The sequence below is a fragment of the Podarcis bocagei genome (genome assembly GCF_964188305.1).
Source record: "Podarcis bocagei genome assembly, chromosome: 3".
Taxonomy (NCBI): domain Eukaryota; kingdom Metazoa; phylum Chordata; class Lepidosauria; order Squamata; family Lacertidae; genus Podarcis; species Podarcis bocagei.
In genome coordinates, this window is record NC_138127.1 from 62,816,003 (window position 1) to 62,842,237 (window position 26,235).

Here is a 26,235-nt window from a genome sequence, read left to right on the forward strand (position 1 = left end):
ATCCCCTGTGACAGACTATGATTTCCACTTCAGCCGCTTGGGAATGTTGATTTTTTCTACCCCTCCCCAACACTTTGTTCCCAGTGTAGATCTTCATTCACCCCTTCTTCCCTGGCAAGAGGGAGGGGGCACCATTTTGTGGTTTGCCTCAAGCACAAAATTTTTGTTTTCCTCTTTGGGGGAGGAAAATCATTTTCTTTTTTAAAAAAAAATAAAACACTGCAGAAAGAGGGGAATGAAAAATGCAGCTTCCACCAGCAAGGCTTTGGACTTGGCAGTTCATCAGTTTCAGGTTCACCCTCTCCTGCCCCCTTTGGTTTGCCTTCCCCAAGTGATATGTATTCAGAACAAATTGAAACAATGATTTAATCCTTAGTAACTCTGAATTGTTTTCTCGGTGTGCAAGAAAGCAGTGGAATAAATTAACAAGCCTTCAAGGTCCACTTTGAATAAAAAGGTAACATATTTGTCGTGTGTGTGTGTGTGTGTGTGTGTGTGTGTGTGTGTGTGTGTTTTGAAGGATGATCCTACTCAGAGAGAGGCTGTTTAACATTATTTCTTTCTCTCTCTCTCTCTCTCTCTCTCTCTCTCTCTCTCTGTGTGTGTGTGTGTGTGTGCGCGTGTACACACACATAGGTACATATCCTTTCTACCTATTGTGTTCTATTTGAGGCTCCTTGGGAAACAAAGAATGATCCAGGACTTTATACATCACAAATGGAGTATTACTGACACCTATGGTTGAGTTTACCCAAGTGCTATCCCTTACAAAATTATTTTTTCCCCTTGTTTTTCTTGGTCTGAAACTTCCAGATCTGCAAAGGCAGCACCTGGTTCTAAGCGGCAACATTGCACTCGCCTGCTTGGTCACTACCGCCTCCTAGTCAGCCATGCTACTCAGCTGTTCATAGCCCTCCCCAGCCTGCTCCGAGGCTCTCACTTCAGTAAGAAGGTCAGAGGGGAGAGCCAACACCCCTGCTCTCCCCTACAAAGAAGCTAAAGTCAGGGCAAAAAAGGGACACACACACCCCCAGTTACTTCCTCCTGCTGGGTCTGAGCCTTCTGATCCAGGCCTGATTCTGACACTGCAGCAGGGCCAACAACACCCCACAACAACAACTGATTAATTTTAGAAGCCGGATGTTAGATCCCACAGATTTATGGAGTGAAAGGACATTAGTGACTGTGCTGGATTTGAGAGCAGCTCTTCATTGCAATGAAACAGAAATGCAGACACATAGTTTATATAACAGGGATAAAACAACTAACGTAATGTGCATTTGCCACATGATAAATGAGCCACAAAGTACTACTGAACATATGTTTGAGTTCAGAATTAGTAAAAGATCTTGATGGATTATGAAATATTGTCACAATCAGGCACTGGGACTCACAGGAGACCATTTAATTAAATACTGTGATATAAAACTCTTGACTTACACCATATGTTTCTCTGTCCCATGGTGCCCATTGTGACTGGCAGAGGCTCTTTAAGGAAGAGATATTTCCCCGCCCTGCTTTTCTGAAATCCTTTTCTCTGGAAATATAAGACACTGAGCTTGAATGACCATTCTTTTCCTATATGGCATGATTTTATTTCTTATATGAATATTGAGGCACACAGTTGCTCAGTGCCACCAGCATATGCAAATATATGGCTCACCTAGGACTTTACAGAACCTTTATTTGCAGTAATGGAGGAACTCACAAGTGAAGAATGCTTTTATTTTTAGACATATTGTTTGCAAAGTGATTTTTTGTAAATGCTTTATTATCCCTTTGCAGTTGTTCTGCATCTTTGTACTTTAGTCCTTGCAGGCTGTGACGTGTTGTGGTTCACAAATTTTATTTTCTTTATTTTTGTTATGTTTTCAGTTTTTAAAACATCAACAATTTTTTAAAGTGTGAGACATAGAACCTAGAACTTTAAATAAGCAACAGAGTTCCCTTTTCTCCAGCATCCATAGCTCTCCACCCTTTACCCTCCTCTCACTTGTGTCTTCTTCCCTTCTTCCCATCTAAAGTAACTCAACCTCAATATTGTAAACAAAGAAAAATGTCCTATCTCTGAAATGTTAAATTTTATTATCCATTGATCTGCCAGTGCCCTTTTTAAATCTTTCAAGTAGCCCAATGAGAGCTGTTTTCAAGGAAAAGACTACTACTGCTACTACTACTACTACTATTATTATTATTATTACAAACGTCTTCAGTCTGTTTGCATGTTGCAATATCATGTTGCAATAAGAACAATGTGTGCAAAAGGCAATTCTCTCTATTTTGGAGATAAAATGAGGTCACATCTTTGGTTCTCTGGGTAATTGCTCTAACTTCAGTGAACTAGCCCTGAAGGTTCTTCACAAGCCTCCTGCACTTGTGACGATAACAGGAATTTTTTTTAATAGAAAAAAGTATAAGGATACTCTGCTTCTTTCCATGAACGTCCAGGTTAAAGGGGGAATGCACTTTCTTTAATCTGTCCTGACACTTCCTGCTGCATAAGAAGCTCCTGGGAACATGCAGAACTTTCGTGCAAGCTTTTGCCTCATATTTTAGTGACTGATCAGATTTTATCTGTAATTTTAGTAAAGCTTGTGCATTATGTACTCTCTCTGCTTTTGAATAACCAGAAAGGAAATACACAGCTCCATAGATGCGGATGGGATTAGCCAGAGATCTGCAGTGCCATTTTATCAGAAATTCAGATTTCTTCCATTTCTGTTATTGTCAAAAGAGTTTCCTTTTATAGGAATGATTCATTGTATATCTGTCAGTCACAAGTGGCTTTTTTCTTCAGATAACATACCTTGCTTCCTGCTGCAACTTGACAGCTCTGCTTATCTACGCATATTCTTTGCTGCAAAAACAACAGAGTCTTGTGGCACCTTAAAAAGTTAATTAATTATTGGCTAGGCACTTAAAAAAATTCATTTTATCAGATTTCTGAAGTGTCATCCTAAATTAGCAGGTATGCATAAGAGGGAAATGTAAATAGTGAGTGAAAATGAAATGCAAAAAGTACAGAATCTGACAACTTTAATATCTGTAAAATAGGCAGAGTGTCCTTTCCGAAAGCATTGGTGATAACACAAACATCCTGGCATTGTTATGTTAAATATCATTACAGTGGTAACTTGGGTTACAGACGCTTCAGGTTACAGACACTTCAGGTTACAGACTCTGCTAACCCATAAATAGTACCTCGGGTTAAGAACTTTGCTTCAGGATGAGAACAGAAACCGCGTGGTGGCAGCAGCAGCAGCAGCAGGAGGCCCCATTAGCTAAAGTAGTACCTCAGGTTAAGAACAGTTTCAGGTTAAGAACAGACCTCCAGAACGAATTAAGTACTTAACCCAAGGTACCACTGTATCTGGATTCAGGAACCAACCATCCACAGCACCTCCATCTAGCCAAGGTGCAGTTAGTTGACCCTTATCCAGCAGACTACCAAGTCTAGACACCAGTATTCTTGCTTAGTTTTTCAGCCTTTTAACAGCAGCGAGCATTTTCCCTTAATGCCTTTAAAGCCAGTTAAAGGGATGTGAACACTGCATGCTTTTCCTGCAGTGGTACAAATAATGGGTTGTGATATTATAACTAAAACACCAAAATATGCTTGTCAAGTGCAGCAGAAGGTTAGTTTAAACATCAGATTTTAATTCTGCCCTTTTACTAAAATGCCAAAGGATAAATAAATTACAGAAGTAGAAACCCAATCATTTTAACTTGAATCCAAATTGGCCCAAATCAGTAAAATCAAGAGGGGAAGATGCTGGGGCAGTCTAATTTCACATGTGCATGATTTCACTCTGCTTCTTGCTTCTGTTACCTAAGCCAATAGTTCTCCGTTGACTGTTTACCCTCTGCTTTCAATAGGGATCTTAGGTCTCTCTCTTTTTACCCTCTTCTCTCAAAAGGGAGATCTGCCTCTCACACAAATACATTGATAATTGTGGTCCTACTGTCTGTGGCCCTCTAAATGTCATTGGACTCCAACTCCCATCAGCCCCAGCCAACATGGCCAATAATTATGGGAATGATGGGAGTTCTCATCCAACAACATCTGGAGGGCTGCATGTAGTCCATCCCTACCCTAGGGAAACACTTCATTGTAAAAGTTTACCAATGTTGATCTTGTGATAATTCTCTAATGCCATTTGGACTTGAGGAATCGGCACAGCCTGTGTGTGACTTTCTGCTCTAAGCAAATGGAGATCTCTGTTTTATGAGCATATATCAATTTTTAACAGTTTAACTGCCATACCTTACCCCATTCAGGTAAATTTGGGAGAGATGCCGAGAATACAAAAGGCATAATAAGTCCCAGACACTGAAAAATCCCTTTCCTCAAAGGCTCCTAAGTTAAGGTTACCAGACATCCCCGTTTCCCAGGGACAGTCCCCGGATTTACAAATCAGTCCCCTGACAAAATCCATCTGTTTAGTAGGAAGTTGGAAAGTGTCTCTGGATTCATTAAAAAAAATCTGGTAACCTTATCTTAAGTGATAGTAATAGTGCAGTGGATTTCAGTCTAAGTTTGAAATGCTGGATAGCATTGCTGCCAGAAAGATACGTAGTCTGTGCTCAGAAAATCAGCACATGACTTTTGAACACAAGATGGCACCAGAAGACTAGGCTTTCTTGACAGTGTGCTTTTCTCCTACTGTGTGTTCTAATGTATTATTGGTTTGGGGCTTTTTTGTTTGTTTTATTTTTGTACATTATAACATTTTTGAAAGGTTTGTTTTTTGTGTGCCATGTGCATGCTCTTTAGTGGAACTTTGACGCAGGGCAATCATATTTTATGGAATATGGCATATAAGCAGTGCTCTTTTCCCCTGGGAGTACTCAAGGGTACGCAGTACCGGCGCACACCCCAGAAGAAAAGCACTGGTTAAAAATGTGATACTTACTGTACCAACTTCATGGTGAATACAGGCACTCTTTTTTCAAGAAGAAAAGCACTATATACAAACATATTCTAAAAGTCAAGAAAATCAATAGCGGCAACACTGAAACTGTAAAAATAGACACATGGTGTTATATATATATTTCACACAGTGGCTGCTTAGAGTTACAGATATGACTATCTTAAAGTAGCACCACTTAGCTGTGATTTTAACACACACTAATATGCAAGTAATGTTACACAATGTGGCATTTCAGTAGCACTATACACAAGTTAGCCCTATATTGCATCCAGCTTATATAGGTTGGGATATGTGGTCCACCATATTGCATGTATATTTCAATAATAAAAGTAGACAATGTGGGTACAATATAATAATAAATGCATTACCCAAAGTGGAGAAACATTAATGTTAGAAAATCTAGAATAGAGTCTCCAATGTTATTTAGTATTTATATACTCTTCTAGGTACTGGATCCGAAAATAACAAATGGGTGACCAAGCATTCATCCAAAGTGGTTTCAATAAGTCATTTAATAAATGCAGTCATTCAAAACCGAACAAAACAAAATTGGAAACTTAAGTTTTGTCTTGAGGGGAAATGTTCAGATGGAAGAGATCTCAGTGATAGGAGACACAAGACCCAGAACAGAGGCAGTAATAATAATAATAATAATAATAATAATAATAATAATAATAATAATAATAATTTATTATTTATACCCTGCCCATCTGTCTGAGTTTCCCCAGCCACTCTGGGCGGCTCCCAATCAACTGTTAAAAACAGTACAGCATTAAATATTAAACACTTCCCTGAACAGGGCTGCCTTCAGATGTCTTTTAAAGATAGGATAGCTGCCTTTTCCCTTCACATCTGAAGGGTGGGCGCCGCTACCGAGAAGGCCCTCTGTCTGGTTCCCTGTAACCTCACTTCTCGCAATGAGAGAACCGGGATGAGCGATGGGGGTGGAGACACTCCTTCAGGTATACAGGACCGAGGCCGTTTAGTGGCATTTAGAAGAACTTGCACTAGAGATTCTTTGGATCCAAGCCAGTATATGCTTGCCATATACTGTCATAGGAGCCATAGGTCAGCCATAGGATAAAACTCCGAGGGGCCAAGGTCCCCTAAAATATTTGAGTGAGTAGCCTCCCCAAAGTTGATGGGCATTACCATTCATATGGTGTGTGTGTGTTCCTTGTCATGTGATTGATTATGCAGGATGGGGTTTACTTGTCCCCTCTCCAAAGAGAGAGAAAAATACAGCATCCTTAATGTAGTCTACACATTAAGAAGTGACCAGCGGTGACTTAATGGTATTTTAAATCTAGGAACATGCATGCCAGGTAAGTAATATGAGGGTGCCATAATAAACATGCAAGCAGTATTAGATTAACACATTTGTTCAGTTCCACCAGGATTATAAAGTTAAGAAACCACATAGCACCCCTGTCAACCAGAAACAAAATTCAAAATTATAGCAATTTTCCTTGCAAGCACAATCTCCTTCTCCCTCTCAAACTGGTTTCTCTGGCAAGTGGATTGATTTGTTATGTCAGCTTAATGGTTCATTGGTGCTCTCCTTGGTGGCCAAGCTACAGAATGCCTAAAGGAAGTCTCTGCATAATAGGTCTGCATGAAACTTGATCGTATTTTAATTATTCCCAGTGCTCTTTTAATCACATAATTTTCAGTACAAGTACCAATTATGATGGTACTTCAGTACTTAAGACTATTATATTACTTAATGTAGCTGCATTAAGTAGTACAATGTGCATCAGATCCTTCCAGGTTTTACTGGGTACAGATGTGTTGTACCAGCCAGCACCCTTTTTGGATTTCATTTTGCTTTGCTCCTTGTGCCGATCTTTATTTCCCTTTCATGTGTGCTTTTCATTACTTATTCCCTCTTTCACAAATGTATGCAAGTGGGTGTTCTTGAAGTGAGATTGTTAAGTGGCTGGGTATTTGGTGCCTACTAAACAAATCGGAAAAAGAAATTAAATTTTATATAGGATGGCTCAGACTCATTGACTGTGATGTTGCATTAGCAGCATTTCTGAATGAATGGAATTTCAGCAGAAATGGAGAATGCTATGGGACATTGGCTTGAAAAGAGCCATGTCTCTTCATAGGCGTCATAAGAAGGCTTGTCTCTCTTTAACAAAGTGCAGGAAATATTTCTTCATTCTTTCCATAAATACATTTATATGATTTTTACCAAATCAACATATTCAATACCATACTGAGTTTTGTATCTGCTAACTAGGAAAAGAACAAGGTGTTTGCAGAGGTAACTGCTCCCTCATTGCTCAGAGCAGGCAGAGCAGGTAACTGAAAATAGTAGTAAGAAGGAGCTGCAGGATCAAGATGGTCTAGGAGTCAGTAGTTAACTGCTGTCTGTTAGTATATATATATTCCTTCATAAAGAAGAACCCTAGTACACCAAAACTCATGTAGCCTAACAACTCTAGATACTCTGCATGCCTCACTCTCTTTCTTTTTATGGAGCAGCAAAGTAAAAAAAGGTAAAGGTAAAGGACCCCTGGACGGTTAAATCCAGTCAAAGGCGACTATGGGGTTGCGGTGCTCATCTCGCTTTCAGGCCTGCACGGAAACACTGTTTACCTTCTTGCCACAGCAATACCTATTTATCTACTTGCACTGGCATGCTTTCAAACTGCTAGGTAGGCAGGAGCTGGGACAGAGCAACATGAGCTCACTCCATTGCAGGGATTCGAACCACCGACCTTCCGATCGGCAAGCCCAAGAGGCTCAGTGGTTTAGACCACAGTGCCACCCGCGTCCCAACAAGCAGCAAGGTAGTATTATGGTAATACACTTTGCTGTCATAGTGTGTCTTTTGCAAGCAACAATGCAGCCAATGAGCTCCTTCCAGTGGGGCACCATGCTTGACAACATCATCTACCTTGGTTGATTGCCTTCACACAGCAATGGTCCATAACGGGGTGGGCAGAGGCAGTAGTGTCCTCTTGATGACACTATGCTTATTGGGATGGGGCAAGCTAAGGTGGTAGTTGTGAATCTGGGGGGGGGGGAGTGTCACATAGGGAGGGATTATCACAGTACTGTATCTGAAAACAAAAGGAAACCCAGCCAGATGGGTGGGGTGTAAATAATAAACTATTATTATTATTATTATTATTATTATTATTATTATTATTATACGGAATGCCAAAGGTTAAGCATTCTTTTTGTTCTTCTAGCCCAGTATTGTAATTGTATAGTGAATTTACTATATGATGCATAGTTGCCAGGAATACTGGTTTACTGCTGTTCAGGGAATTCTGCTCTTAAGCACTCTTGCTAAATATTCCAAATTACATCTGCTGCAGAGTACAACTGTGCTGTCTCTTATAGACACACTATTTAGGTAATAAAAAGAGCTCAGTCACATTTTTAATTAGAGCTGTCAAAAATGCATCTTAACTACATGCCCTTGGCCTTCTCAAAATATGCTGCAGCAATAAAAGTAAATCCGATATAATGAAATCACTTTTATGAAACCAGGGGCTGGTTCACACAGGTGAGGCAAGAATCCTGTATACATAAGTGGCAGAGCAGTGGACATGTGTGTGCCATGCCCCCAACCACACAGAATGTATGACATGGCACATATTTGCATACATCTATATGCATGTAGATTCAGTCCCATGATCCCTTTAGGATGAAAGGATCATGGGAATCAAGCATACACATACAGTGGTACCTCGGGTTAAGTACTTAATTCGTTCCGGAGGTCCATTCTTAACCTGAAACTGTTCTTAACCTGAAGCACCACTTTAGCTAATGGGGCCTCCTGCTGCCGCCACGCCGCCAGAGCCCGATTTCTGTTCTTATCCTGAAGCAAAGTTCTTAACCTGAAGCACTATTTCTGGGTTAGTGGAGTGTGTAACCTGAAGCGTATGTAATCTGAAGCATATGTAACCCGAGGTACCACTGTATTTGCTCCATAGTTCAGCTTCCATCATATGCACAGGAGGAGCATACGTCTACTGGTCTAGTGCACAACTGAGTACAGGCTTTCTACCAATAGCAGAGTGGTGGTGAGGTTGCATAGATGCACTGGGTCAGTTGTGGCACTCCCACCAGCAGTGCACTACTGCTTTCTGTTTCTTAACCTGACCAGGCTTGGTACACTCTGAGTTAATTGGTTTTAATGTACCTAAGCCTTAACGAGGTTAAAGAGCATTGCATTTCAACATAGCATAGAGGGGGGAGGGGTCTGATCCTGTTGAAATGAATAAGATTGTGTTCTGCATTATTCCTGACGGATTTATCCTCTGTGCCCACATTTAACTTGTGCAAGACCTTGTATCTGGCAAGATGCCCCATGGCAATTGCTGCATCCCAAGTTGCCTGAACCCTAGGCGTTCTACTGCACTAATGCAATTTCAAAGCTGGGTAGGCTGTCAAGTGTTAAAGAGCTCATTCTGCAGCCTCCAATAATAAGTAGAATTAGAGTATCAGCAACACTTAAGGTCTAAGCTACATGCTGCAAGCCTCCCATTAACTGATGCAATGATTATTATGAGATTAGCACATGCAGGTGATTCAGGTGTTGCAAACGGTATATATAGGCAGCAGCTTTGTTAACTTCTCTTTAGAAAGACTTTTATAAATGTACACTGTAGTTAGTCAACGGGACTTTATAATTAGGCTACTAGTCAAATAATGGATCCTTTAATTACTCTGAAGTTCATTTTAAGACGATCAGTGAGATTTCTAATGAACTTCTCTGAAGGTCTTCAATACTAGGAAAGCAGTTGCAGAGGGAGCATGGATTAAGGGATGAATATATGTAATATATAACACTGATCATGTGCTATAATTTTAGAGTTATCACCTGAACATTTTAATACGTTTTTATTTATTAAATTCCAATACTGCCCTTCATCCAATGATATGCCCTCATGTTTAGTGCTTTTGCACTTGCTAATCTGTAGATAGCTTTTTCTCTTTTTTTCATTTGTTTGGTAGTTAAAGCAATGATGTTGCAAAAAAGGTTAAGAATTGCTGATAAGTCATTTTTCTGGAATAACTTGGTTGTGTTTTGCAGTCAAATTAATGTATAACAGGGAGTTAATTGAAGGTATAGTCATGAAATCAAATGTCTTATGCTAGTATACTTTCCTTCACATTCTGGGTGGAGTTGTTTTGTTACAGGAAAAGTAAGTCTCTGATTAAAGAAGTACCTATTTCCCCACAATATTCAGTGTAACGTCTGAATCGACATTGCAAGGAACATTGGATCAGTTTACCATAAAGGATGTATCTAATAGCTGATAAAGGATTTGCTGCATGTAGCTGCCTGCAGTCATCTCTTGAATCTACTCCTCATGAGTAGCCTTCCCAGGTGGAATTCAATTACCAGCAAATTCAGGTTGTACAATTAAAGCTAATTTGGAGTTCTATGATGTATACAAATTAATTGATCAAACAAAATACACAGTTTGGGAATGTATGCACACAGATTTTATAACTACCTTGACATCCAGTTGGGAAGGTATGTGTACATGATTATAATACAACATGTCCTTAAAGGTACCTGGCTGTCTCTAAAATAGATTTTCAGTTTGTCATGCATTGGACAAAAATCTTATTTGAAAACTAAACTGTAACAACCAGCACAGTCCTGAAATAGGCTATGTTCTGCAGTCTGACTGCATTTCGGTAGTAAAAAATATATTAATTCCGGTCTCCCACTGTGGCTTCTGTGGAATGAGCAGTTGGAAATTAAAAATGACGTCTTGTTCTTTCCTAATCAGGCCAGTCTTCAGAATTCAATATTAAACTTAGACATAATGCAATAAAGCTTCTCTGCATAAATTTCATTTCTCAGCAGCTGCTCTTACAAATAATATAGCAGAAACTGTCTCCAAAATAAAAGAGGTGTTCTGGATTTGCACTGTAGGGTTTCCCTAAAGGCTAGAGGTCCAAGGTAAAAAATAATGAAAGCACAGTACTAATGCTTGCCGTTCAGCAGAGGGGAAATGAGAACATACCTGAAACTGCTTCCATGGCTGTTTTTAATATGATGTGTCCATCCTTGATTTGTCAAGGCTTTAAATTGTAGAGAAAGTATGGGCTGTTACACTGAATCTTAGCAACCTTTGCAACAGGAGTACAGTACTTAGTTCTTCAGGTCATTGTGTTTTGTTTGTGGACACCTATATACCTGGTTTGTTTGTTTTATTTATTTATTTTATAGCCCACCCTCCAAAAAGTTCCCAGAATGGCTTACTCAATAAGTTAAATTACAGACCCTCCATGTATATCTGTATTCCAGGGACAGTCCCAGATTTACAGAAGCCATCCCGGTTTCTAATTTGATCCTGGAATGTCCCACTTTTCCTTAGGACGTCTCTATTTTCATCAGAGAAATGTTGGAGGTTATGGAATTATGTGCCCTCCAAGCCAAGGAGATAAGTATATAGCCTTTAGAAGACACCTGAAGGTAACCCTGTATAGGGAAGTTTTTTTTAAAAAAAAAGTTTAATGTTTTATTATGTTCTTATATATGTTGAAAGCCACCCACAGTGGCTGGGGCAACCCAGTCAGGTGGGTGGAGTATAAATAATAAAATTATTGCCACTATCATTATTATTAGTATTGAATAGGATGTCCCTATTTTCATCAGAGAAAGTTGGAGGGTATGAAATTATGATAAAGCAAATGAAACAAAAACATGAAAACATTTAAATATAAAAGAAACGCATGAAAAGAGTAAATGGAATTTTTAAAAAAAACCTAAGCGGCATAGAGAGGATTTTAAAGGCTGGGGAAATAAAAAGGTCATCCAATTTACATTAAGGTGAACCTCCTCAGGGAGAGGGCTCCACAGTCAGGGTGCCACCACTGAGTGGGCCCTTTCCCCTGTAGATAGCTGCCATAATGGGAGCACCCAAAGAAGGGCCTTGGTGTTATAGGTAGACACATATGGAGGCAGCAGCGTAGCATCAGTTGTTGGTGCCCGGGGGGGTGTACCTGGTGGGGGAGGCAGCATCCCAACCCTCGCTGCCAATGCTGGCAGAGCGACCCCACCCCCACTGGAACAAAGCAGGGCGACACAGCAGGGAGCCAAGCGGGCCAACGCAGCCCTTGGCAGGTGGAGAGGAGCACCATGCTGCCCTGGGGACCCCTATGGGGGGGTGCCTGGTTCACACTCCCACAAAAATTTGTGCCAGGGGCCACAGCCTCCTGGCACCTACTCACACGATGCCCCTGTGCACAAGCAAGTGGTCCTTGAGGTTCTATGTCCCAAGCAGTGAAGGGCTTTAAGGGTCAAAACTAGCATTTGAACTGAGCTTGGAAATGAACTGGTAGCCAGTGCAGCTGAAAAAGCGTAGGTGTCATTATGTAGTCCCAGGTCCAGTGAGAGGTGTGGCCTGTAGAAGGGACATGGCTCGGGCAGAGTCCTGAGAGCCAGACAGATATCCCTGGAGGACTACATTCTGACTGAGGTTCCGTACACCAAGCTGAAAATGTCAACAGGCTAAATTTTTAAAGCAACAACTCTTTAGACCTTTTTTTCAATCCTCTGCATGCAAAATGAGTAGAATTTTCTCAGAGATAAATCAACCAAATAATCTGAGCAGAAGAACAGAGAGAGATAGTTTTATATGGAAATTTCAAACTCTAAACCTGTGCAAAATACCAAAATTTAGAGCAGCAGTCCTGTTTTGCTGCATTTAACTCATCTAACTTTTATCCTGAAAAAAGGTGTTTTAAGTGGTAAATACCTAGCTAAAGTGGAACTTTTAAGATCACATGTTGAAGAACAAGAAAGTTCAAGGATAGTAAAATAAGACCTTCATCAGGATGACAGTTCATGATGTGGTATGTGAGCTTCTGAGTGACATGGAATGCTTTCCTCAGGCTCAGTGCAGTTAAAAAAAAATGGGGTTATACATATAGCTATACGTTGATAAACACTTCTGTCTGCAGCCCTTTTCAGTTATCAATACCAGTATTAAAAGTTCAATCTATACCTGGTTTTTAAAAAATAAAGATTGCTATACAGCTTTTTATGTGTAGTCAGAACAATTTCCCAGAGCTATTTGCATGATATATTAATAGATAACGATATCTTATGCAAATATATAGTATCTTATGCAAATTTATAATCAAATGACAAAGCAGTACAAGATTCATTCACTTTTCTCATTATACTGAGACCTGCTGGGCCAGAGTCCTTTGTGGGCAACCACAAATAACAGTTGGCTTCCAAATCAGCTCATGAGGAAGGACCATAGGGCATCTGCTTTATAGAAGGTCCCTAGTTTAAGCCCCAGCTTCTCCTGGTAGAGTTGGCAATGCCCCCCATCTGGAACCCTGGAGAGCTGCTGCCACTCAGTGTAGACAATACACAGCAAGATAGGCCAAAGCAGCTTCCTATGTTGTGAGTTGCATTTGCACATGACATATAGTTGTAGAACTAACAAAAATATGGAATGAATACTAAACTGGTGTGGATGGCTCCCTAGCTCTTGCTAGTTCTATGTATCCAAAATATGGATTTGAATCCACAAAGCAACTTCCTGGTCACAGATGGCTTAGCAAAAACTATTGTGCATTTATTATTATTATTATTATTATTATTATTATTATTATTATTATTAAATTTATATACCACCCTAAACCACAGAGGGCTCAGGGTGGTTCACAGAACAGGTTCAACATAAAACACCACAATATATATAATAAAAATAAATATATAATCAAAATAAAATAATATATAATATTTAATCAAAAAAATTAGACTTATCTAAGTAATAATTAATTTCAGTTGAGTCTGATGGTAAGAAGTTTTAGTATTTAGTGAAAACCCAGGTTTTGACAGCAAAATGTTGTACTATGAAGTATTTGTTTTAAATGTAGCAGGACTTATTGCCTGTATATCCTGCCTTCATTTTATGGATATTATAACCCATCTCCAGTCCTTTTGAATATTTGGCTAATGGTATGGAAACCTCATCCATTCTGTCAGTGCTGGGAACAGTGTAATTTACCATATGCTTAGCACCTAAGGGCAGCTTCCATGCTGGAAAAAAGCTAAGCTGAAATTTCAGATGAATGCAGTATTCAGGTTTATTATTGTTGAATCTAGAATGCCTGATTCTGCTGATGTCTAACATGATAATTCACTGAGCACAACTGAGTCTGGTCCTTAAACAATACATGCATTATGTTGACTGCTTTGCTGATGCAAGTTTTTAAGGAGGTCATGCATAAATCTTTAAGTTAGTATTTTAAAACTCTGTGTTGTTAAGCTTCTCTGCCGGCATTCAAGCAGCATTAAGGCAGCTGTTAATACGTTACAATGCTTCTTACTGAGTCATGCACCAAGCAGCCAAAGCAACAATCATGCTGTCTGTGTGATTCATATTTTCCCACAGTTTTTATGCCATCATTCTGGTATATAAAGCAGGTTTTCAGAGTGACAAGATTCAAATGTATTTTTATATTCCAGTGTATAAAGAGAAAGGAGATTGAGGAGAAGCACAGGAATGTGGCATTAAATGGAGCAATGGGTTGGAGAAGGAGTGGGAGGTGGATGCTTGAAGAAGACAGGACTCCTAGTAGCAGGGTGGAGAGAAAATATAAACTTAGAGATAGCTAGGGAAATGGGCTAGCTGTTGGAGCCTGGTGGTCAGTTTGGTCTTTGCATTCTGCTGCAACTTCTGCATGTCTAAAACCACCATTATGTTCCCAAGTGTGAAACACATTTTCCTATACATCTGGAATATTGTTTCCTTCTCCTCCCATGTGTACGGCTTACTGTGGGAACAAGGATGTACAACCAATCAGTGACTGACGATGCCAGCTTTATAATATTACAGGCAAAATGTGAACCTTTTGTTACTGATCAGGCCATCTTGTGTGACCAGGGCAGGCCCTATGATTAGGCAGAGTGAGGCAGCCACCTCAGGTGGTAGATGCTTAGGAACAGCCCCTGGTAATTCCGTTCTGTTGCCACATGGCCTCCTAGCTTAGCATGCTGCATCAGGTGGGCTGAGGGATGCTATCCCATCCCATAATCAGTGTTGGCATTAGATTCAATTGCCAGTCTGGTAAGCTTCTGAATTAGGAGAGAGTGTCCTCTTGTCCTTCACCTGAGACAAAATGTCTTGGGATGGTCCTGTGTGTGGCTGGCTAATATTTCAACTGTGTATCCATCACACTGAATGTTAATCTTGTATACAGAAGAATGTTTGTGTAACAAATATGATAGTTGGCATATGAAAAGATCTTAAGGTTGTTGTTATATTTTAAAAATGAGAGCACTGTGTTCATTCAATGTGAGTTGTTAAAAGCTTTCTCAGGATCCCTTTTGTCAGGACTTGCATTATAATATACTGTAGAAGAATTGCTGTATTGATGTTGAATAGTAGCTGCGCTTCACTTATTGACTGGCACATGCTTTCTCCATTGCATACTTTGATACAGAAAATAATACAATTTCATTATCCTTTCCCAAAAAATGAATGATTATTCCTATCATCTGTTTGTCTATCCATCCACCCACCCACCTCAGTATTTTTTCACTTAAATAATGCAGCATACCCTTTCTTGATGACAGTGATGCTTGCATGCAATATATCCTGGTATATAATGCAATTCTGAAGAACTAATGATTCAGTACTTGCCATAATCAAAAAGTAAAATTGAAGTGACTGCTAGAGTTAGAGAGGTTGTGAGACTGCAGAAATCATGAATCACTGTGGTACTACAACATTATTTGGGAAGAATAAGGATATGTATGGACAGGACTTGGAGAAAAATCTCTTTACCTTCTTATGTCCAGTCATTTTTTAAATAAGACCAATGTCAAGAATGCAAATCATCATGCTTGATCCTTTTAAGTGGAGATGCCACTGGTAAAATATAAGACCTTTTGTAGTGTAAAGTTTGTGTGCTAACCCTTCCTTTGTCTCCTTCCTTTTATAAATTAATATACATGGACAGCACTAGTTAGCTGAATGAAAATTTGAAATCATAATATAGTGATCTCACAATCAGAAGAGGAGTTAAATAAAAAGTACACTCATTTTTAAAAGAAAGAAAGATTATGGCCATAAGATAATTATCAAATATGTTGGCAACCAACTGTCTCAGAAGACAATGGAGAAGTGTGTCATATCAATATTTTATGTATGATGATCTTATTTAGAAAATGGTGACTACTTCCTGAGTAGTTTACTATTTTTGCATGTAGTTTCCTACTGTTATGTCTACATTGGCGAACAGCCTGAGCCACAGTCCCATTAAAGTGATTTAACTTAGTTTAAGATCATTGTTAATTACTTCAGTGCATCTTGTTCTTCAAAGATGGGGAAGTGGGTTATGTGCTGCACACTCCCAAGACCCATAGCAGCTCCCTGTAAAGCAATGGAAGACAAGCAGAGCCACTAAGGTGGCTTATTGGCTAGCACAGGGAATGGGGCTGGTTTTGCAAAGAGGGGATCCAGAAATTCTGCACAGCATACATTTATCTCACCATATGCATCTCTGCCCTGTGATCAGTGACTAGTCCTATCATTACAACTAACTTCAAAAAAATTAATCTGACATGTCAAGAATTATGAAGTACAGATAAAAATTGGCAATGGTGATAAGTTAGTTGCTGATATTAGACACCCACTCCTTATAATATGGTCTAAACTACTAGTGGAATAGGTGGCAACAGGTGGCTTGGATGCTGGTGCTCACATTCCATAGAGTGCCCTTGTTCCTTTGTACATTGTATTGAGACATATATGTGGAAGGTGATTAAATAAGAAGAATAGTTTAAGCATGCTGCTGCTGCTGTTGCTACCTCAATACCAGTTATGATGTGTTAGCATAGCTGCCAAGTGTCCCTTATTTGAAGGGACAGTCCCTTATTCCAGCGCCATGTCCCACTGCTGTCCCTTATTGATGGATGTCCCTTAAATGTCCCTTAAATGATGTCCCTTAAATTTCAAAGGAAGCAGCTCCTCTCCCTCCCTCCCTGCCAGCCAGGGATGCTCCAGCTGTGTTGCTTGGCTGTGTTGCTCACCCAATAAGAAGTCTAAGAACGACTGGGGGGTGGAGCTTGCATGCCTGGTGTGTGGCTAGTTAATGCAAGCTGAGGGGGTTTTTGAATGCTGGACACCATTTTGTTGCACGTGCTGCTGCAAACTTTGCAGTGCAAAGCCAGGCCGGGGAGCCATCTTAAGGTGAGGCTGCATAGGCCTTGTGGTGCATGTGATTCAGATTGTATTCAGTTGAACCTCTGGTTACAAAGTTGGTTGGACAGTGTTCTTGAGCTACCAGCATGAGTTTGACCAGACTGCAGGAGGACAGGAAGACTGGAGTGCTTGGAACAGGTGAGGCTTCAGGTCCCTTATTTTGGCTGCTGGTCCCTTATTTTCAAATCTGTAAGTTGACAGCTATGTGTGTTAGGAAATACTGATCTTTGCAGTACCAGTAGGAAAAATAGTCCTCCCTGAAAGATCTCCAAGAAAGGATTTTGAACCTTACATACTTCATGAATATCTGTAAATGGATCTGTGCCACTATTCTTGCTCTATAGTGTGAACACATTGGCTTTAAAATTTAGTTGCTGCATGTATAAAGGACTGATCTCCTCACATACCAGCATTTCATTTGCTGGCCACAACCGTTCTGACATGCTGCTGGCTGTGGCTTTACTTCATTTTCTTGCATTTGTTTACTTTAGTTTTTCAGCTGCTATTTGGAAACTCCAACCACAAGGGGGACAGACAGCTGTCTGAAGTAGGAACAGCAGCACAGAGGAATGCAACCAGCAGGCGCCTGGTTAATTGGAGCCCAGTGGAAAAAACTGTTGCTGGATTTTATGTAAAAACAACAACATGGATCCCCCCACCCCACAAAAACAAAAAAAAATTCCTATGGTATCTTTGAAACTGTTAGGTTTGAAGAACGGAGCAATGCTGTAGTTTTTGCTTTCTATTTTGTAATTATATATATTAAAAAAGACTGGATTGCAAAAATAAAAATTCCCAATAAGAAAAGATATACAATTTCAAATAAATTTCAGATTTCTGCTAAGAAATCTTTTTTTCATCCCAGTAGGCTGTTGATCATGTGGAGTCAGGGATCCCACACAGTTCATTCTTCTCACATGATGCTAGTACTGTATAAACAGAGGCACACTGAAGCTGTGGGGAAATCTCACAATGGGGCTCATATGCCCATCTTGCAACAGGTGTGCATGGAAACAAGGCGCGAGTAAAACTGTGTGCTTGTAAATACATGGAAGAAACAGAGGCAGCTATGGGAAACCTTTTTTTTGCAAGCATAATTGCTTCAGAGTTGGATCTAAGTGCAGTAAGTGTGTTGGCTCCACTAAAGTGTTAATTAAACAGCTAGTTACAGAAAAACCGCCTTTATGAACATATTGAATTGCTTAAAGATGATTTCATTTTGGAATGAGAGTGGTCTACTTAGAAACTGGTTGTGCAAATACAGTAAAAGGTTCCATTTTTATTGCGTTCAGAGATAAGGCCACACACTTAAGCAGCTACCGAATATCTCAGCGAAGACTACGCCTACCATACATACGTGAATTGGAAGAACACCAACTATGTACCTTGGATAGTGTTACATTGAGGCATTCTAATGGATTGCAAAGTATCCCTGCCCTCGTGGAACTCAGCTTCTCAGACGAACCTTACAGTTCCTGGATCAGCCTGATAGCAAGGGCTAACCTACTGCAGAGATTAACTGGGTTAACAGGCGAGACAAACTCTAAGCCTCGCAGCTGCCTCTGAGGACTCGTTCTCTTCTGCTGGGCCTGGAAGGAACTCGTCGGTCTTTCTGGGCACTTGCGGGAATACCCAGCCAAGGCTAAACTGCGGCTGTTAACGGGGACAGCCTTTCCCTGAGCGTGTGGAAGAGCCCGGCGCTCCAGCCCCGCCGCCGGTGGAGGGAGGGTGGGCGGAGGGGATGGCTGGGCTGGTGACGTTTTGTTTGCTGCAAGTAAAGGAGAGCGTGCGGGCGAGGAGGCGGCGAGAAGCTGCTGCAGCAGCAGAAGGTACGCGAGGCCGGGCGAGCCAGGCAGGCAGGCAGGCTGCCGCCGAGGCGGGCTGATAGCGGGCCGGGGAGCCGAGCGCTCAGCTCCAGCCGGCGTCAGGATGTAGGCGCTCGGCTGGCGGGCTCTTACTGGCGGAAGGGCTCATCATGAAGAAACACTCGGCCAGGGTCGCCCCTCTCAGCGCCTGCAACAGCCCCGTGCTGACTCTCACCAAAGTGGAAGGTAATTTCGGCGCACCAGCCTCTGCAGCAAAACTAGTGCTCCGAGCGGGCTTCCTCGAGGGCGAGACGAGCCTTGGGAACGCGGCATTCCTGCCGGCGGGAAAGCTCCCGCCGGCGCCGGGCCGCGCCGAGCTCCTTCGGGGAGGGTTGCGCTGGGAAGCTGAACACCTGCTCTGCGGCGGCTGGACGGCGGCGGGCGTGGCGGGGCTGAGGGGACGCGGGGCTGAGCGGCGGGCTGCTTCGCCTGCTGCAGTCTCCGCCGCTGTGCCGGCGAAGGGCTCGGGAGAGGGAGGAGGGGGCGCTGGACTCCCTCAGAAGGGAGCTTTCGCCAATGCGGGCTTTGGGGATGCCCGTCTCCTCCGGCTCTTCTCTCCCTCCCTTCGCCTCTCTCTCGGGAGAAAAGTGAGCGGAGCGGGAGCCCCCTCTCCGCAATAAGTTCTCTCGTCAGGTACGAGGCGTTTCCTCCGGACGGGAAGGAGCCGGGGGCGCCTGAGGGAACTTGGTGCATTGGCAGGGGCGCAGCCCACGTCGCCCGGCGTCACCAGTGGGAGATGGAGCATCATAACGCTCCGCTTCGGGGTTTGGGTGGAGAGAAGATGTGAGGTAATTTTGGCGGGCATCCATTCCGAGGAAGAAACTCCGCGTCCTTCTGTTCGCCGCCAGCCAAAGATGCTGCCCTCAGGCTGCTGCGCTCTCGCCTTTCTTTAAGAACTGTCTCCTCCGGTGTCCTGGTCCTTTTGGGGAGAGGGGAGAGCTTTCTGGAAACGCTTCCGGGCGGAGGATGCGGGTCTGGATATAGGCGAAGCCCAAACTCTGCCCGCAATTGTATGAGAAGGCGTCGGGTCGCCTGGGCTCACCGAAGTGTGTGAAGCAGCTGTGATGCCAGGTAAAAAGGACCCGTTCGAGCCAGGCAGATGGATGATGCCAGTGGTTGGCAGGGGAGCCTTGCCGTATTTCAAGTTGGGCTGCTGCAGCAGTTCCGAGAGATGCTCTGCTGAGCTGAGGCAACCGCACGGCTGAACTTGGAAGTTGGCTTTCAGAGGCTGGCCGGCCTGTGCCGTGGATACAGGGAGCTGGGAGAAGAGGGGCGTCGCGAGAACAGCCCGTGAAAAGCCCGGGCGGGGAGAAGGAGATGCTTTCAAGCCTCGGGCAGGAGGAAGAAGCTGAAGGGCGCCTGTGAAGGGAGGGGGGGAAGGATGCATGGGTGAATCAGGGATGGCGAAGGGAAAGAGAAAGATGGACATTATGAAAGGCGAAGAAGAAGATAGAGGGGCCAAGGGGAAAAGTTAACTGTTGCAACTGTGATGGAAAGTGCTGATTCTGCCGTTAGAAGCATAGGGTGGGGTGAGGTTTGACCTTTTTACTATATGGCTAGACATAGGAGCCAACTCCTAGGGGCCGAGGTCCCTTCTCCCACCCCGCCCCCCCATAAAATATTTGAGGGCGCTGGGCCCCTCCAAAGTTGATGAGCATTGCCATTCAAATGGTGTGTGTGCACTGCATCATGTGATCAACTGTGTGCACGAAGCTGGCACCCCTGTGGCTGGAGGAGCATTTCAAGAAATCTTGTTTACTGTGTTTTTGTTTTTGTTTATTCATTGTTGTTACCTGGCTTTTAACTGCTTTAACTGTTTTGTATTTTTTTCCATGTTCTAAATTGCTTAGAGTCTTCATTTTTCTTTGGTATAAAGTGATGAATAATTGAAACTAGTAATAGTAGACTTTAAGAGTAAGGAAATCAGAAAAAGAGAATGGGTCAGATTATAATGTTGGGGGAGGCAGGGACATGGCTCAGGAGAGAGTAAGAAAAGGTTTGAGCCTTGCAACCCTAACTCTACATGTCTTGAGTCAGAAGTAAGTTTTATTTATTTCACTGTGACTTACTCCTAGCATGAAAAGGTACGCAGGGCTGTAAATGTAATTTGAGTTGCAAGGGACTTGATGGACCCTTTAGTCTGACTCACTCAATTGTCTTTAAACAACAACAACAAAAAACCTCATGTAACTACAGTATTCCCCTCCCCAATGTCTTTCCCATCATTTCCTGAAAATCTCTGAAGAGTATTTTGCAGCCTTACTATACAAGTTATTTATTGATGAAGTGCTTTTGTAGTTAAGAAATGGTTGGTAAAAGAGACAATGACGAAGTGAGAGAATTCAAGAAAGGATAACTTCTTGAAGGAAAAAACTGGAATGTACAGAAACAAGGACAGAGGCAGCTTATATGTAGGTCTTGTACTGCACGGCTAGAGGATGGAATAGAAACCACGATAATTTATCTTTGAGTGTTTAAAGAAGGAAAACTAGATTAGCACGTAGAAAGTAAGTCATTGCTGAAAACAAATAAGGAACATTTGTTAACATTTGTCTATTCAGAAGCAAGTGCTTTTGAGTTCAACAGGGATTATTCCCAGATGCAATCATATACCGTATTTTTCGCTCTATAAAACGCACCAGACCACAAGACGCACCTAGTTTTTGGAGGAGGAAAACAAGAAAAAAAATATTCTGAATCTCAGAAGCCAAAACAGCAAGAGGGATCACTGCTCAGTGAAAGCAGCAATCCCTCTTGCTGTTCTGGCTTCTGGGATAGCTGCGCAGCCTGCATTCACTCCACAAGACGCAAACACATTCCCCCTTACTTTTTAGGAGGGAAAAGTGAGTCTTATAGAGCAAAAAAATACAGTAAATATAACTGGGAATAATTCCCATTGTATTCAGTGGAGATTATTATTTCTGAGTAGACAGGTACAGGACAGTGTTGTAAGAGAGAGAATTTTTAAGCTTCACTGGGCTGGAAACAAGTGTTCTTTTTTGTCTCATCACAATACTAAGAACTCTTCCATGGCCATAGAGATTAAAGGTAAGAAAAATGGGAAGAGTCGTATTGTCACTTTTTGAATGGTCAGCTTCATAGTTATGTCAGAACGTTGTGGTTTTTCTCTGTGTTCTGCAACTTGAATTGTATTCACGTGGCTTTTGTGTGTGTTGGCATTGATTAGTGGCTAACTTTCCAATACCAAACATAGGAAGAGTTCTGCTAGATCAAACCAAAGGCCTGTGTAGTCCAACATGCTAGCCAGATACCAATGAAAAGGCCAAAAGCAGGACAATAACACTCTCTTGCTTGTGGTCCCCAGCAACTGGTATTCAGAGATGTACTACCTCTGATACAGAAGGTAATATAGACATCCATGAATTTGTCTAGTACTGTTTCAACATCCTCCAGGCACTGAACTGAGCTAGTAAGTACCTGACATCTTTAGCTGTTGTAAGTCCAAATCCTGCTGTCATTGTAATCATGGGTAACACTGTAATCATGAGTAAGCGGCCCACCCCCCAGGTTCCAAAGCTAAAAATAGAAACTCAGTAATGAATAACTTCAGGATCTGTGGAATTTAGGCACATTTAATTACTTCAGGCATTTATATACTGCTTAATATGCAGAATTTAAAAGCCTTTTGACAATTTCTTCTATCAATCAGTGTGCTACTCTTGTTATTTCACACAGTGTACAAAATTTTATCAACAGTATATTTTTCTTCCTGGAAAATATGAGTGAAGAGGTTGCTTGAGGGATGATTTGCTTCAAGAGGGAAGAAGGTTCGTGTAAAGGTAAAGGGACCCCTGACCTTAGGTCCAGTCGCAAAAACAACTCTGGGGTTGCGGCGCTCATCTTACTTTATTGACCGAGGGAGCCGGCATACAGCTTCCAGGTCATGTGGCCAGCATGACTAAGCCGCCATTTACCTTCCCGCTGGAGCGGTACCTATTTATCTACTTGCACTTTGACATGCTTTCGAACTGCTAGGTGGGCAGGACCTGGGACCGAACAACAAGAGTTCACCCTGTCATGGGGATTTGAACTGCTGACCTTCCGATCGGCAAGCCCTAGGCTCTGTGGTTTAGACCATAGCGCCACCCATGTCAAATATGAGTGAAGAGGTTGCTTGAGGGATGATTTGCTTCAAGAGGGAAGAAGGTTCATGTACTCTGTCCTATTTCACCTCAGCAAAAGCATGAAGCTATTATGGTGGTGGTTTTTCTCACTAGAATGGTGCTAGAATGGAAATGCTTAGGATTCTGCAGTAGGAACTTATCAGGAAGTCAGCAGCTGCTTCACTGGTTGCCCCTCCCATGGCCATTGTAAGATTGATCCAGTTCTAGACAGAGGAACTGGATCCTGAGTGGATGTGGCACCTACCAGATGGAGTGCCTAGAGGAATCTTTCATTGATATGCATGCCCTTAATGCCTTCAAGCATTTCCCTCTCTTTGCTTGTTCAGTACCTTCTTTGTCCCCAAAGGGAGATGAGAATGTCCTGCTCTTTCCAGTACACAACTGCCATTTCAAATTATTCCTCAATACCCACTGAGCCTGTAAAACCACCACTTCACATACCTGTGCATTATTCTTCAAGGCAGCAAGTATAGTCTTTTTGTGTGTGTGTCTACCTCTGTAGCACATCATATATATATATATATATATATATATATATATATATATATATATATGCTTTCGTAGATTTTCACGGGTACAGGAATGCAGGTTTTGGTGTCTTCGGGTGTCTTCCCGTGTAAGAGTTGGGGTGTCTAGGCGACGTTTCGACGAGGTCTCACTCGTCATCTTCAGGCTGGTGCTTTCGGCTTCTTGTTACTAGAACAGAGCAGGATCTCAGTGTTTGAGTTCCTATAAATACTGTTGAGGGGGTGTGGTGTATAGCCTCCAACGTTCTGGGCAGAGAGGGAGTTCCCAGGTTAGTGTGCCTTTTCTTCTTTTGTTCCTTAATTACTTGAGGGATATCTTGAGTGATTTCTAGAGTGATATTCTGAGTACCACTTAGGAGGGTCATTAGGTGTGGATTAGTTGCTAAAGCTTTCGTGTCTTGACCTCTTGAGCTTGTGAAAAGTTTTTCTGAGAAGATGGCTGTACTGCACTTAGTTGTGCTCTGGCTTGGCTTCGTGTATAGGGGCGAGCTGTGGTTTTGTGCCCTGTGCCAGCCAGATCTGTGTAGGGATTGCAGGGGGGTGCAGCATCCGGAGGTGCCACTATGGTTTGGCTACTGGATGGTGTCTGTACTTTATCTGTGGAGAGGGTCTGGGTTTGGGTCTGGTGTGGTTGATTGGAGATGGCGTTCTGTGTGTCTCTGGTTCTGGTGTCGGTTTTTGTGGGGAGGGCTAATTTCCAGATGTCTGGCAGGCGGGACGTGTCGTCACGCTTGTTCATGTTGTGAGGGTGTTTCTCTATCTCGATGGCTTCCATGATTATTCTCTTGTGGTGATGTTCCATGTTAAAGAGCAGATTCCAAATTGCTCTTTAACATGGAACATCACCACAAGAGAATAATCATGGAAGCCATCGAGATAGAGAAACACCCTCACAACATGAACAAGCGTGACGACACGTCCCGCCTGCCAGACATCTGGAAATTAGCCCTCCCCACAAAAACCGACACCAGAACCAGAGACACACAGAACGCCATCTCCAATCAACCACACCAGACCCAAACCCAGACCCTCTCCACAGATAAAGTACAGACACCATCCAGTAGCCAAACCATAGTGGCACCTCCGGATGCTGCACCCCCCTGCAATCCCTACACAGATCTGGCTGGCACAGGGCACAAAACCACAGCTCGCCCCTATACACGAAGCCAAGCCAGAGCACAACTAAGTGCAGTACAGCCATCTTCTCAGAAAAACTTTTCACAAGCTCAAGAGGTCAAGACACGAAAGCTTTAGCAACTAATCCACACCTAATGACCCTCCTAAGTGGTACTCAGAATATCACTCTAGAAATCACTCAAGATATCCCTCAAGTAATTAAGGAACAAAAGAAGAAAAGGCACACTAACCTGGGAACTCCCTCTCTGCCCAGAACGTTGGAGGCTATACACCACACCCCCTCAACAGTATTTATAGGAACTCAAACACTGAGATCCTGCTCTGTTCTAGTAACAAGAAGCCGAAAGCACCAGCCTGAAGATGACGAGTGAGACCTCGTCGAAACGTCGCCTAGACACCCCAACTCTTACACGGGAAGACACCCGAAGACACCAAAACCTGCATATATATATATATATATATATATATATATATATATATATATACACACACACACACACACACATACACACACACACACACACACACACACACACACACACACTGAAGCTGCTTCAAAATTTAGGCTTGGTGTCCCTTCATGTGGGACACTACATGGGAAGGGGGATGAAACAACTGTCTAAAAGCTTTGTGCTCTCTTACATTTTCCTGCTCATTATTTTCAGATTTCTACTTACTCCACAATGAATATTTGCCCCTAGATCACAGTAGGCGGAAATTCTAAAGCTCCTCAGTCTTTAGTGATTTCTTCCAATTTCTTCCAATGGCCATCAATATTTCTGTCTTGGTGGAAACATTTTCAACATTAGTTTGTCCACCACAGAATTTATATTCATTTTTTTCAGGTATATCCTAAAACACACCCAATGTCTTCTGTGGTGCTTGCACATTGCAGTAGTTGTGGACAAACTGTCCTTCAGAGAAACTCCCCACCATTATTGATATTCTAATTGAGAAACCCTGGGGTTTCCCATAACACAGGCTGGAAATCATTTTTGTACAGCATAATGTCATGCATGTCTACTTGGAAGTAAGCCCCATTGAGTTAAATGGTGCTTACTCCCAGATAATTGTGCATAGATAGAATTGCAGTCTCAGGTGCAGTCACTAGAAAAATGTGAGTAATATACAACCTGCAATTCCTATTGTCTCCCTTACTATCACAACTCAGTTTCCGGCTGCTATGTCTACCAAAAATAATGGTCCTATTGTAGGATTTCTGCACATTGATTTGAAATACCTTTATTTATTTAGCTTGGGATATTTTTTCTTAAAATAGTTTACAAAGATTAAAAACAGCACCAGCAAACAACAGAACTGATTTAAAAGAGGTTTCAAGTTCTTGGTGAAGAATTGCTGTCCTACAGCACCTGCCATCATGCAGTAGCATTAAAATGTGGCATATGAAGACATCCGAA

The 26,235-nt window shown here is 42.1% G+C and overlaps 1 protein-coding gene across 4 annotated transcripts in view; it reads left to right on the forward strand.

Moving 5' to 3' along the window:
* The window catches only part of SLC35F3 (solute carrier family 35 member F3), a 96,435-nt gene that overhangs the window by 36,545 nt on the left and 33,655 nt on the right, over window positions 1–26,235 (forward strand). The window contains exon 1 of one of the 4 annotated variants that reach the window (XM_081186226.1): window positions 18,925–19,194. The exons of 2 other annotated variants lie outside the window; for them this stretch is intronic. In XM_081186226.1, the coding sequence (XP_081042352.1) occupies window positions 19,119–19,194 (76 nt within the window). In that variant the 5' untranslated portion in view covers window positions 18,925–19,118. Of the gene's footprint in view, window positions 1–18,924; window positions 19,195–19,522; window positions 20,080–26,235 lie in introns of those variants that run through there. One more of the 4 variants, XM_081186227.1, reaches the window with a different exon arrangement.